This window comes from Magnolia sinica, chromosome 4 (genome assembly GCF_029962835.1).
Source record: "Magnolia sinica isolate HGM2019 chromosome 4, MsV1, whole genome shotgun sequence".
In the NCBI taxonomy this organism is placed as follows: domain Eukaryota; kingdom Viridiplantae; phylum Streptophyta; class Magnoliopsida; order Magnoliales; family Magnoliaceae; genus Magnolia; species Magnolia sinica.
The window spans coordinates 114,814,424-114,829,474 of record NC_080576.1 but is presented as its reverse complement, the minus strand read 5'-3'; the positions used below and the strand labels follow the sequence as shown (position 1 = coordinate 114,829,474).

The following is a 15,051-nucleotide window of genomic DNA, read 5'->3' as shown; positions in this document are numbered from 1 at the left end:
TTAGGTTCGGGCTGAGTTGAGCTGGTTTTTAGAGCTTAAAATTTTTTTGAGCCAAGTCCGAGCTTGACTTGGCTCAGACCTCAACTCGAACTCAACTCAGGTCGTATTAGCTTGGTGACTTGGTCACTTAGTATAAGTAGGAATTTTAAAAATTAAAATCCTAACCGTTCCCCCCCTTTTGAATTCAAATGAATGCTCGTGTGAGCAACCTTGCCCCGAGCCCTACTTCTGTGGCCCCTAGCCTCCTTCATCTCCCCCTCTCTCTCGCTTTCTGCCTAAGTGAGTGTTCGAGCGCCCCGAGCCTTAGCTCCCTTTCCCATTTCTCTTGTCTCTGTCCAAACTGGTAAGCCTCGACCCACAAGCACGTCCCTACCTCCGTCCAAGCAAGTCACCGCCCCGTGCACCCATCCGGCCATCCCTGCCTCCATTTTATCCCCTCACTATCATGCACGCTCGTCCGTCTAGACCGTCGTAGCCTCTCTGTCTGCCTCAGTAACACTTGCTCTCCTATCTCATTATCTATGGTAGCATGGCCGGCCGCTATCCATGGAAGTACAATTTAAGTATTAAATATATTATATATTATAATATAACGTGATGCAACACCCCTTGAAACCTCATAAGCCCAACTTTCAGCCCAATACCAAACTCTGGTGTGCCATAGCAAGGATAAATGCAAATCAAGGGAGGAAATTGTTTCCTTCCTATTTCCATGGTCCACTAGAGTTTTGTATTAGGCTTAAAGATGGGCTTGTGAGGTTTCAAGGGGTGCTACATCACATGGACCATTCAGATTTTGTACATAAGACACGTGTACAAAGGTGCGCAGGTGAGCATTCCTCTAAATAAATATATATGTGAATTTGTTGGATTGTTAATTAGAATGGATTGTATTTTATGCATTGCATTTTATGTACAACATCGAACTCGAATTTGAACTTACTCAGCTCGAAGTGGCCCAAGCTGTTAGCTGAACCAAGCCAAGTTAGCCAGTTAGGCTCAATGATTGTGCCGAGTTTGAGCTGGGGTAGGATGCTGGCCAAACTGAGACAAGCTGTGCTAGGCTCAACTCAGTTTGGCACGTGTCCATCTCTAGATATAAGTACTACTATTAAAAATTATCTGAAGTTTGTGTGAGGTCCACTGTTTTTTGTATATATCATCGACACCACTGGTCTGAATGCCACACCATGATGAATGGATTCCTAAAAAATCAAGACATTCCACGACTCATGCGGGCTGCACCACAAGAATTTTGAGGTTTTAGGCATGATTATACATCGTTCCCTATGATGTGGCCCACCTAGATATTAAATTTGATTGAGTTTTAGTGTCCATAGTGAAAATATGCTTGCGCACCTGATGGAGAGGGTACATCTCATGCACATTTGTTTCAATTAGTGCCTGATTTAGTGCAAATTAGGCCTCCATGTGCCTTGCAGCAGTTATGTTAACAGAGCCCATAGCTTTGCACCATCTTAAAAAATGATGGTGCCTCATCTCTTTATATGGGAGTAACAGAGAGCCAACCAAACGTCCAAATTGTATGTGGGGTCTCATTTGGATGGAGACAGCCAACAAATATAAGGGTACATTGATCAAGAAGTCCATCCGTATACTTTCACCACAAATATGTGTCTATATAAATATTAACACGTGGTGTGGCAATGGGTCAGGTTAACCCCCGGGTCCACTTCTGAGGTGGATTCAGGACCAGCTAAATGGGTGGCAGGTTGGGCTCGGGATAGAAATGGATCCAATGTAGTAATGAGTTGGGCTTGGATTGAACACTACACGCCTTGACGTAATTGAAACTCTAAACAACATAAAGAAGAATTGTTGTTTGTTTGTTTGTTTGTGTGTGTGTGTTTTTTTTTTTAAAATTATTTACTTACATATTGATGTAGAGCGGGTCACAGACAGTTTCATGGCCAAGATGGATCAGAAAAGGCCCGGTCAACGACAGAAGTGATCAGGACTGTCGGACCTTAGATCGGACGTATCTCACAATTCAAAATGAGTTATCAGGCATATAATATATGATTTTGGGGTAGAACGAACTACTTTAGCCAACCAACCCCACTATGTCGGGTTACGCAAGCCGGATTTGTGAAATATCCCTGGATCGACGGTCGTTTTCCTGTTTTGATTTCATTGTTACTATAAATAGTAAGTTTTTATTTGATTATAACTCTTCATCCGTCGGGCTTTAGGATCTGGGTCCAATGTGAAAAGAGCTTAGAATAATTAGGAGAATAGTTTGGTGAAGCCAAATAGGACACTTACTATTTTTGGCCGAAAACCTTGCACACTGGTAGACATCACGACCGTCTATAAATAGTAAGTTTACTATTTATAGTAAGTCGCGAATTCTAGGAGTTTTAGTTGTAGTTTGCTTTTAATTTCTCTCTCATTGCTTGGTATCCCTATTTAAAGGGTTGTGAACTCGTTTATTGGAATTCATTAATCAATTTCAAATTTATTAGAATTTATTTCTATTTTCTGCTTTCTTTCCTCGTGGATTTGAGAAGTCTCTATGAGGAGTCCAGAGAAGCTCCGTGGATTCGGAGCAGTTATCCTCTTGAGGAAGATGGTGATCAACCTCATCACGTTCATCCCTGCGTCATATATCTATCCATATTTTTGTAACGCCTCGAAATTCAGGGGCCGAGTAGGAACTCGGCTGCTGAATTCCCGAGCACCACATGTGCCCTAAAGAGCCTTAAATGCATATAAATATCAGGTATTAGCAGATAATGAAGAATTAAACTAAGCATGCTTAACATATAAGCTAATTAAAAGATACATGTACTACTAATGAAATAAACTATCCAACATAAATCCATCATCCATAACATAAATCCAACTCCCGTAATGTCATCGACTAGGGATCCAGTCCCATCCTCATATCATTCCCCAAAATGATCAGGGCTCTGGCCCAATCCTGCTGCCATCCATCGAGCTAGTAGGGTCCACCAAAAGTTTGAAAGTACGCCTGCTCATCTTCATCGTCTGCACCGACATCTTCTAGCACGTCCTGCTCCAGTGTTCCTACATTTACGCCAGATTCTGGTTGGTGTTTTAGAACATCGTCCCAGAGTGGGAGTGAGTAGCTACATCAGTGGTACCATTAGCAATAAGCTACAAAAATTATCATACATAGGATAAATTTAGTGAACAACATACATCATAGAATTCTAAGTACTATTGATTAATGCCATGCATGGCTTGATAATAGATGCATGCCTCTCACCATCAATACTCACTCAAGCGACGACATCTAACAATTGTAATGACCAACACTCTCTCAGTTGCGACCTCAACTGTCGAATCGCCACAATAGATAATGTGATGTCATGTAACATGTTAGTCCAGTTGATTAATTAGATTTATTCACCCAGCAGGTTAGGGAAACCGAAATACCCTTAGCAGAAGTATTGCCCTAACTTGATCGCGCGACACAAGGGTCGTGGTCATATGACTTTCGTGATCCTTAGCCCTCGTGGGTTCGTCAATCTCGAAATTCTTAAGATTAGACGAAGATAGTTGAGACTTTAATGTCCTACTCGCGGTCACTATGGGGAGATCGTCACCCCAGCATAGACCAACAGTACGGGCACAGTGTCCCATACCACCATCCCCTGTTCACGAGTCTAGGTGCTCACTGGTCACTATGGGGAGGCTCGTCACCTCAGCATAGGCCGACAGCATGGGCATAGTGTCCCATATCACCCTCCCCAGCTCATGAGTCTTGTGGGCCGTAAATCACAATTAACAGTGGGTGCGGAGGTCTTAGGGTACTTCGGGTTTATACAAGTGTGTTCAAATAAGTTTAACATACAAGGATGACCGATTGTGAGCTAATATACCCCGACAAGCTGAACCATAAACTAATCGGCCTGAGAACGGCGTCTCGTGTAGTCCAACTACGACCAACAACTTACAGTTTAACTAGTCAGGCTAGATTTACTCATGGGCTAATCTAACAGAAGGTCATCCAAGTGATTCCAGTTAATCGACCAATCCATAAGGAGCATATGCACTAATAGTCATCATGTATCATCAAATTTAGGGATATTTCACACATGATAAGCATAATTTCAGCAAGTAAAGTACCCGGACAGCAAACACTAAACTCTATTAAATTTGTAAGGGTCATGTTCATCACATTCAAACTATTTAACAAGATGGATAGCCATACACCCATTCATAGCAATTTAATTTCACATATGCTAGCATGAATCATACAAATCAGTCATGTAGTGGGAATTGTATGCAATTAATTCAGCAATCTAGAAATTTGTCAACATTCATTCCTATAATTTCTAGCATAAATAACATGCAACAAGATTTAACAGGAAAACAGCAATACTCGGAGAAATTGAAGGCTTACACCCCAATTAGACATGCAAATCAGCATTTCAAGCAATTGGGGATGCTCGGGCCTAAACTCCTTCCCACATTTTTAGGAAATCCTATACCTATAGTTCCAATCATGCGTTCCAAAGAAATTCCAGCAAAATGCAATAGCATTGCACCACACACATTCACTAAACCTACACTAGGCATGATAATCGGCCACCTAAAGGTAATGGTCTGCACCTATTATTGACCGGAAGTCGCTGAAATCATCCTAACGTCGTCGAGTTCGCAAACTCGACGTGCAGGAGCCCTTCATTACATGGAGTAGGGGATAAGTTGCATGCATTGTAAGACCCGTATCCTAGACCGTACTGTTCCGTATGCTTCCGTGGTCCTCCCGGTCAAATTTCGGCAACTCTTGACCCGAATCCAACGTTTGCGCACGATCCTAAGCCGGGTCCCGCATACCGAAGTCAGCTCGAACCAAGACTTATATCTTATCGACCACGTCGTCGCCGCGGTCCCAATGTCGCGACTCGCGCACTGATTCGATACCCAGGTCAAAAGATGTGGGCCCGCGTTCAATTCGACGAAAACGCTGCACGTACTAATTCCAAGAGAATCTCTGACCTATCCCATCAATCAATCAATCAATCCCATCAATCAAGTATACATCACACATCAAGTCAAGTACAAGCAACCCATACCTTATCCTTACCTCTCTCTTACACAAGCTACGCAAAGTCAACCCTTACATCACTTGATCCATCACTCCACCCATCCCTTTCTTACAACCCATCACTCAACCCATCACCCATCCTTATCATCCCATCATCCCTCATTTCTCAAAAATCTCCTAAGCAACATCTCACGTCCAAGCTCCCTCTCTCCCAAACAACAAGTGTGGCCCACCCTCTCATCTCTCATCCCCATCATCAAAACCTCATCAACCACCATCAAAAGTGTAGGCAAGGAGCTAAGGAGACTAAGGGACCAAGGAGAAGGCCTAGAGGTGGGTGATCCACTGTTAAATTCTTATTTTTAGGGCCCACTTGTTGGTGGGACCCATTTTGATGTATGAGTTATATCATGTAGGGCCCATAGTGGCGGGCCCCTTCCATCACCGTATCTCTCTCTCTCTCTCTCTCTCTCTCTCTCTCTTTCCCTAAAATGTTGTGGGCCCCACCGAATTGTGTTAGATCTACTCCATCCATCAGATGGAGTGGCCCACCACATATCAGGGAAATCCCACCCACTAGATCTAAATATATGTAATATATTTATATTATATATATATATAATATATATACATCCATGGTGGGCCACGTCCATGTGGGACCCACCATGATGCTTGTGTTATTCCACATCGTCCAGTGTCCCAAGGCACTGGAAGTGGCTCAACAGAGAAGTGTGAACTAGCTTAGGACATGGCTAACAATGAAGTGTAAACTGACGTTGGGGTGTACTAAGCATGGGGGTGGGCCACTCATGCAGACCCCACCTTGATGTATGTAGATAATCCACACCGTCCATTCCGTTTCTTAGCCCATTTTAGGCGTTGAGCAGAAATTTGAGCCCAATCTGACTTTCTGGTGGGCCATAGTGTGGAGAATAGTATATTCACTGTTGAAATACACCCTGATATTGCGGTACACTAAAACCCATCAAATATTGGACTTGATGGGTTTGTATCAAGCTATAGAGACCAATGGGTGGGGCGGATTTCCCTGATGCGGGCCCCACGTATGAAAAAGCTCTAAAATACATGTTTTTCAAAAAAAAAAAACAACAGCAGCGTTGCTCTGCTGCTGACAGAGGACGCTAGCAGCGTCCTGCGTTGCCATGTGGGAGGACGACCAGGGACATGGGTCCCAGCCGTGGGCTCCACCATGATGTGTGATGAGCATCCACTCCGTCCATTTGATAGGTCCCCCTCAGGGCTGTGGGCTGCCCAAAAATCAGCCATATGTGGTGCTCAGGTGGCCCACATCACAGGGAACAGTGAGGATTGATGCCTATCATTGAAACTCTCGTGGGTTGCACGAGTTTCGGATCAAATATGAAATTTGTTTTTTTTTCCTCCTCAATGCAGGTTCACGTGACCTTATGAAAAGTTTAGATGACAGATAAATATTACGGTGGGCCCCAGGTCCACATGACCTTATCAACAGATTGGAGGAAAATAAACATGACGGTGGGCCCCTGGTCCGTGTGACCTCATCAACAGGTTGGTTGTAATAAACATTACGGTGGGACCCCAGGTCTTTATGACCTTATCAATAGGATTGGGTGGAAAATAAACATTGTGGTGGGCTCCACGTGGGACCCACTGACGTGTGTGCTCCACACCTTCCATCAGTGTGGTCCCCACCATGAGGTATGTGTAACATCTATGATATCCATCCCTATCGGAGCCACTATGACGCATATATTGCATCCAACCCGTCCAACCATTTGAAAGCTCCTTTTAAGGCTTGAAATTAAAAATAAGGCAAATCTAGGATTAGGTGGGCCACATTTCAGGAAAGTAGTGGGTTTGAATGTCCACCATTAAACCCTTAGTAATTCTAATGGTGGACATCCTTATCACCACTTATAATTGGGTGTGGCCCATTTGATATTCACGTGACCCATGTGGTGTGGCCCACTTACCATACTTATGGCCCATTGTTGAGGACCACCTTGATTTGTATAAGGCTTGTTATTGGGGCCCGCCTTAATAGATATGGGGCCCATGTTATGAGGCCCATTGCGATGTATGCGAGGCCCATGTGATTAGGCCCACCTTGATGTATATAGGGGGCCCATGCTATGCGGCCCATTTGATGCATTTGAGGCCCTTGGGTCGAGGCCCAACGGGATGTACCTAAGGCCCATTGTAATATATGATTCTTCCATGGTTTATGTAATGATGTTTTGGCGGCCATGCCTTAGGAGCAATGATGGTTTGACGTCCACATTGTAGGATGATGTTAGTTAAATGTCCGCATTGTCACTCTCCCTAAGGCCCATTGTTAATCCCATACTTGTAGTGTGTAGGCTGTCTAGGCCCATCTTCGCTATGAATGGTCACTATATAACATGTTTAGTATAGATCCATAATTCATGATCATACGCATCATATGTATGCTTGATATGAGGAGTGACTGATCATAGCATATGCCCTCGGGCAGATTGTTTATGGGCTCCCTAATAGGTGGAGTTGCACTACATGAGTGCGTGGTACACGTAGGACTGTTGCATGACTGGTAGTGTGATTCATGTACTTGCATTTGTGTGATTGTCGTTACTGTATGCCTTAGCGACATCAGGGCCATAGCCTCCATAGAAACATCATGGGTGGCCGGATTGGATACCAGAAATACTGTTTCTAGCATCGGGGCGTAATAGATGTCCCTGGGTGAAAATTCCTAAACTCAATAGTACCGAATATGACTCCAACGTCAAGACCGAGTGGATACACGAGTGCATGAGGGTCGTATACCAGTAGGCCGCGTTTCCCACTGTGTCATGGTCGGTTGGAAAAGGGTGTGGCCTTACCCACCTGAGTAAGGGGGTAATTTCTAGGTTGAGTTTAACTAGCATGACGAATCAGTCTGCTATCGACGAGCTGGGCCCGATATTGGCAGGTGGATAGTGAGGTCTTTTCCACTCTCCCAGTTGTGCGTTCGGATAGGGGCGACAAGCTGGCGTAAAGTGTACTAGACTCCGGTGATTATCCAGACTGAGAACCGTACTAATTTGATGCTCTAGTGAGGAGCTGCATTGATATGTGGATGTGGATTGGCATGCTTGACTTGCATCGTGCATCGCATGGCCTTGATATGGCCAATAACATTTATATTCTGCATCGCATAGCCTTGGTGCTGCTGATTGCATTCATATACCCATCATCATGATTCCGCATTACTCTGACCTTGCATTATGAGTACGCTTATACTGCGCACACACTTATACCACCCTCTAAGCTTTCTATAAGCTTATGCAAGATTGATGCGTGCAGGTGATGCTAGGTCGCAGCCGTAGTATAATAGCAGTAGGAGCGTACAATCAAGCTTCTGGAGTTTTTGTTACTTTCATTATATTGTATTTCCCTTTCATATGCATTGTACTTAAAGTTTTTTATCATAGTGGATTTTGTGATGGTGTTCTTGTAGTTATTGTTCGTGGGTTATGCTCATTATGAATCAAATTTATATTAAAAATCCTCCTTGTAGGATTTCAGGATCAGAACCTGGTGTATGGGTGCCGGGAGCCAAGAATGGGGTACTACGGAGGCCGTCGGCGTTGGATTCGGCGATCGAGAATTTTGTGAGCCTGGTTTTCGAGTTCGGGGTGTGACTTGCATGTTGTTAGAAATTGGATGGGGATGGATTGGAGCTCAATCTTACCTCAGGTTGAACTGGGTTTTACTCCAACGGCGATTGGGTCGGCGTTTTCTGGCCAATGGAAGGCGTAGGTGCGGGGGTTTTCCAAATCCTAAGCACCACTGACCCACAATCACCTACCCTATCACCTCTCTCTCTCTCTCTCTCTCTCTCTCTCTCTCTCTCAACTGTTGGAGTTTACGAGAGTGAGAGAGAGGACTGGATATAAATATCCAGAAATTTATTTTAGTTGGCCCTGCACTATGGTAATTGCCTCCAATGGCCCTGTGGGGCCCATTCTGGTTATTATGGCTGCCCTGATAGCCCCCTGGCCCATCTGATTTGTGGGACACATGTCCCATGGCCCGATGAAGGGCTGGGCAAAGTTTTGATCACAAACGGAAGCTGTGTTTTATCGAAATAGTCCAATTTACGATCAACGGTCACCGTTCCTCGATCAAGGGTCAGATTTTGTGGGCGAGTGAAGGAAAATATTTCTAGCCTTCGGTGTGAATTTAGAAGAGATCCGACGGCTGAAAAGTCTATATTCACTGACTCAAGTCATAGGGTTAATTGATTAAAATTTCAGCAATTTGGTTTTGAGTGGGGCGACTTATGGTTTACAAGTGTCGACTAGATGACACGATTTGTCCATTTCTGGGCATTATCTGAGCTTGATGTCTATGATGGACCACAAGCCCAGTTATGCCCTTGGCCTCCCCAAGTTTCGAAATTTTGTCCTACCTCGAGCGGTGTATGGTTCATACAGGGAGCCGCCAAGTACTATTGGACTTGACCAGCCCGTGCTCGGCCCGAATGTAGTTGGATTGAATCACATTAGTGGCTTAATCTGAATTGATTTACTAGTAATTCACCCGTACGTGTGATTAATTCATGCGGTCCTGTTCCAATTCACACGTGGGCGTCTCAGGACACTGTTTCGATTTGGACAGGGTGTTACAATTTTGGTCTAGGTTATGCATAGCCTTAGCTTCATATTCTACTCTCAAAACCTAATTTTAGCTTGGCTTGGGTCAGTCTTGATGAATTGTTAAGTGGTTTGAGTTAGGTTAGAAGGGAATGAGTTGTGGGTTGGGTTTAGGCAAGAACTGTTGGCCTGTTTATTAAATGCATTAATTATATAGACACGGGCATTTGGGAAATTCTCAAGCAAGAAGTAAGGTCTATCACATTTTGCAACAAAGCCTTGTAAGGGAGACATCTCTCGCTGTCCACATACGAATGAGAGATGTTATTGGTTGTTCACATGGTGCAAAAGCGGTGACATTATTTGTTGGGTCAGCATTTTCTAATTAAAATAGACCGCTAAAGTCTAAAATACTTATTGGTGCAGTGTGTGGGAACTATTATGCAACAAAAAATGGGCAGTGGAAATTGCAAAGGGACATAATGTCCACTAATACATACAATGAAAGAAACATGCTGGGTGGTCAGGCATACATATCCAGCATGAGCTTTAATAAATATTTTCTATCCAAGCTTAGTCCCAAATAATAATAATTAAAAAGAAAAAGAAAAAGAAAAGTCCTAAATAAGCATATTTTCAATCCAAGCTCTGAACATGACAGTGGTGAGGAAGATGATCATCATCATGTGAAAGGGAAGTGGCAAATGTTTTATGTTGGCTTGCTATCTAACACAACCCTCCTTTATCTTGGGTTTAGGACCATCAATGAGAATCCAAGAACTTGCCCTGGCAGAGTCTGATAGTTATTTCCTCTATCATGTTTGCATGAAATGATGGGCAGATGAGCTAGAAATAGAACTTCCATTGAGCGATGGTTTAAGTCCAGAGGCACATTGCGAAGCCTGCTGATGGAAATATCACAACAAGCTTATAATATGCATGATTTAGACGTTGACATACAAGATAAGTCTAATTATAGACACCATCTCAGGCCCTCTAGAGGGAAAATCATAAAAACATGTGCCCGACCTAACTGCCAATATTCACTAAGCTCATTGGAAATCTTCAGGCCTCCAACTAATTGAATATGACTACTCATATGCTTGACATAGCCATTGATATGGAACCCTTGGTGGTAGCCAAAAATAAAAAATAAAAAGGCAGATTCAGTAATCAGGCGGGCTACCCCATGGGAAACAGTTGGAGATAAGTCACACTGTTAAAATCGTCTAAATTGTTTGTGTGGTCCACTATGGTGTGTATATATCATCCAAGCCATTCATCTGATGTGCCACACCAGGATGAATGTATTCCTCACAAATCAGCACATTCCACAACTCACGCAGCCCCATGTGATTTTAAAGGTCTTTGTAATGATTTTACACTGCACCACACCTAGATGAATGGATTCCTCTTAAATCAGCCTTATTTTTAAGCTAGGAACTAGAATGAGATGGCACTGATGACGAAGGCAGTGGATGTCACGCAGTGACGCAGATAACACGATTGTACACTTCCTTTTCCTTGTAATTATCCATATATAGGAATACTTTAATTAGAATTAATTCTAATTAGATTTTTTTTAATAATATTTCCTTGTATACACATATATATTCTTTATTTAAACCTGATTTTAGATGAAGAATAATACGGAAAAATCAATTGGAATTTATTCATCATGGTCTACAAAAGTCTTCAATCACCTTTATTTTACGCTCAGGAGCTAAAATGAGATACTAAATTTGGCTGTACATTCACTCGGATTGGTGCTACAAAAAAGAAAAATGGACCTGACCAGTGGATGAGATGGCGCTGCTGACAAGGGCAGTAGATGTCACGTACGCATCTTGATTGTACACTGCCTTTCATTGCATGCAGTTGTGCGAGGAGGAATCAGGTCCTAATTAAAAGCAAGGGATGATTTAGGCTAATGGTAATTAGCAAATTCCCATGACATCATATTCCATCAAAATCACCATCACTGAGAACAGAGATGCATGTAAGCGCCAATGGTCTTTAGTAAATCCCCATGACATCATATCCTAGCCGTGAACTCTAGTTCACGATAAAAGAATTGTTGCATGCATGATCCTAGCCATCCAATCAATGTCTAAGTAATGACGCTTAAACAAAATTGGTCTAAATGGCTAAGATCACCTGACAAGTGTGATTAATTAGTTGGGCCCACGATGTAGATGGTCCAGTTTACCTTCTAGTTTTGTTATATGTATTGCCAATAGGTCACTAAAATGATGGAAAATTATAATACACGTCTTGATCCGAATTCAACTTGAAACCATTTTTAGATCAAAACCTTTTTTTAAAATTTGAAATGTCCATGGATTCCTATTTGGGACCGGATCCAGTGCTTGTGGAGGCACAGTAGATACTGTTGCCTCCGATGTCAGTGCTGCTTACCTGACATAGATGGAATAAATCTAAACCATTCATTTGATAGGCCAGGCAGTGCATGGGCTACAATTGAAATATCACATTGTTCAGACCATTAGAGCCCTTTAATTGCACCAAACAAACAAATGAACGCCAAAAAAAAAGAGAGTCAGCAATGGCTCACGTCCGGTAACAAAATGTCCATTTATTAGATAATTATGATAGTTGATAGGGCTATAGTAGGCCCGGTAAGGTCATGATATATACATGTGTGGCACAAGGAGGCCGGACAATGTGCAACCCACAAGGCTGGGTGGCCAAACCCCATCAGGCCAGGGCATGGGCTTGGCAGAGGGCCCAGTCCAGCTCCAAATCAAGGCATGCTGTCTAGGCTGGCCGTGGGTCAATTTGAATGGCCCTACTAGACCCATTAGCCAAGTCAAATAATAAAGTGGGCCCCATCAAGAAAGAAATGACAATTTAAAGACACTTATTATCGACTCCCTATAAGTGTGCATGAGTAGTTTAAAGATGTACACATGGAATCAAGTTGTGTTAGGCTAAAATGACTTGAGCCCAACCCTGAACTGAACAATGATCAGGCCACGAATGTTGGGTCCAAGCCGGCCCAGTCAAAAGCTGGGTTTAGGTGGTCAGGCTGCATGGGCCATTGCCACCGTTGAGCTACCTTTCTATTGTGACTGTAAAGGAGATTTCCATCTACCATCCATGGACGAGTGGGAGACCCAAGGACACAATCTCGTGCTCCTACTGCCAGAGATGAAATTGTGTGTCCCATCATCCATGGGTGGTGAGATCGAATCCTATCCACACTTTCCAGCCAACTTTCCAAAACGTGTGAAGGAATCGAGTATGGAGATTGTTGGCCTCAATCAATGGACATCTCTCTGTGTGTGCCCTATAGCCTGAAATATATTCTTATAAGATGCCACGAGTTGCATACGAATCCAACTAGGAGAGTTACAATAACAGAGAGAGAGAGAGAGAGAGAGAGAGAGAGAGAGAGAGAGAGAGATGAACTTGCTCACGGGACAAAAGATCGAGAGGGAAGACCTCAAACCTGGTGATCACATCTATGCATGGAGGACTTTATACATCTACGCCCATCACGGTCCGTTCTTTTTTTTTTTTTCCTATACTCTTAGGCTGTGTTCATGGTTTTAGATTCAGTGACTCGGACGGATTCATCCGGTCTCGAGTCTAGTTGTAATGGATTAGTTAGGGGCTACTCAGTAGAGTTGAGCCGACTCAGCCCCTATTTTGTAATTCTAACCAATAGAGCTCATAAGTTGGCAGTCCAGTCGGTTGGTCTGTTGATTCTCATTATGGAGCATGCCTAAAAAATTTAAAAGAGGTTTCTAGCTTGGAACAATTGAGTGACGTATGTTTTTCACTTGAATCTGCATTATTTTTCTTAACCAACTATCTTGGCATTTATAGGCCACCAACCCGAAATTTGTTTGGACCGTGGTCCATCAACAGCGATCCATAGCATATCAACAGTCTGGATTGCCTAACCATGGCTCCCACTTGCAAAATCTTAAACTCTAGGGATTGCATATGTGCACGGTTTTGACCATGCGGGTTGCATGGTTCAATATCCTAACTAGTTTCCCTGAGTCAACCCCAAGATCAAGACTCGAAAAAACAGACCGATGCTGGTCTTGACCAAGTCCAAGTCCAAGTGGACTAGCTGGCTAAGACGAGTCGTAAAACAATAGCCATGTTTGGGCTACACCACAATGATTGTCTTAAACAAAAATCAGGCAAATGCACTTATTGGGTGGGACACAACATCAAATCAATGTGGAGCCGGTGGTACGACTTAGCATTTGTGTACCAGTGCATCCCACCTAATGAGTGGATCAGCCTAACTTTGTATTAGGCAACCATCATGTTGTGGCCCCACCATGATTTATATGTGCCATCTAATATGTTCATCTGATGTGAATCACCATGACGAAGAAATGTTCCAATAGTTTTGAGGCTCACCTGAGTTTTAGATCTGCCAAATGCATTAGATGATGAACATGAGGGATTCCCGTATTCCATATCAAACTAGTGTTTCTTAACTTACTATCACTGTTCTATTGTCATCTAGGAATATATATTGGCGATGACAAGGTCATTCATTTCACTGAACCAAATGGCCAAAAGTGCGTGGCTGGATATGTTGTCAAGTCAATATCCCCCTCTTTGGGATGTCCCAAATGTGGAGCTCTGAAAAACAAGACAAATAATGGAGTCACAGTCTCATGCTTAGACTGTTTCCTGGATGGAAGGGAACTCTACCGCTACGAATACTCTGTTTCAAGGAAGCTGTTTTACAAGAGCCGAAATCGTACATGTAGCGTTGCTAAATCAGACCCGCCAGATATAGTTGTTGGGCGCGCCACTGCATGCATCGAGGAGGGCTTTGGAGAGTATAAGCTCATCGGTAACAATTGTGAGGACTTTGCTTTATATTGTAAGACAGGCAATGTAAAGGCCCGTAAATCCTTTGATTTTACACACATCAGATTTGCATATAATACAAAATGACCGAGATTCTAATTCCAGTAACGTAAACAATAAAAACAAATTTCTAAATCATGTAAATATACATAGATAGATGAGATTAATCATATGAGCAGTCTTGCTGATGTCACTGCAAAGATTAGCTTGATCTGTCACACCTTATAACCCTCATAAAAACCTCCCAATAAAGCTATATATATATATATATATATATATATATATATATATATATATATATATATATATATATGGGAAAGAATCCCAAACGAAATCGAAAATATATTCCACAGATTCGCGCATATGTTGTTGTTTGCATAAGAATGCTTTATTCACCAAAAAACAAAAGATGTAATTTTCTCCTTTTAATTTTTTTTCTTTCTAAATTATGATGAAAAATGCTTCTATATCATTGTTAAGCATGCATCCATTGATCATGAAGACATATATGGTGAGTGGGCCCCATGG

At 42.7% G+C, this 15,051-nt stretch overlaps 1 protein-coding gene across 1 annotated transcript; it reads left to right on the top strand.

The window, feature by feature from the left end:
• Positions 1-13,083: 13,083 nt before the first annotated feature.
• Positions 13,084-14,610, top strand: LOC131244317 (protein LEAD-SENSITIVE 1-like). The gene is made up of 2 exons (XM_058243947.1): positions 13,084-13,180; positions 14,171-14,610. Exons 1-2 carry the CDS (start codon positions 13,084-13,086, stop codon positions 14,608-14,610), a joined length of 537 nt encoding a protein of 178 aa, XP_058099930.1.
• The last annotated feature ends 441 nt before the right edge of the window (positions 14,611-15,051 follow it).

Bases quoted from the DNA above. Each gene is read 5' to 3' on its own strand.
- LOC131244317 (XM_058243947.1), top strand. From the start codon at position 13,084: ATGAACTTGCTCACGGGACAAAAGATCGAGAGGGAAGACCTCAAACCT. The intron at 13,181-14,170 runs GTCCGTTCTTTT...ATTGTCATCTAG, and splicing joins ATACATCTACGCCCATCACG to GAATATATATTGGCGATGAC.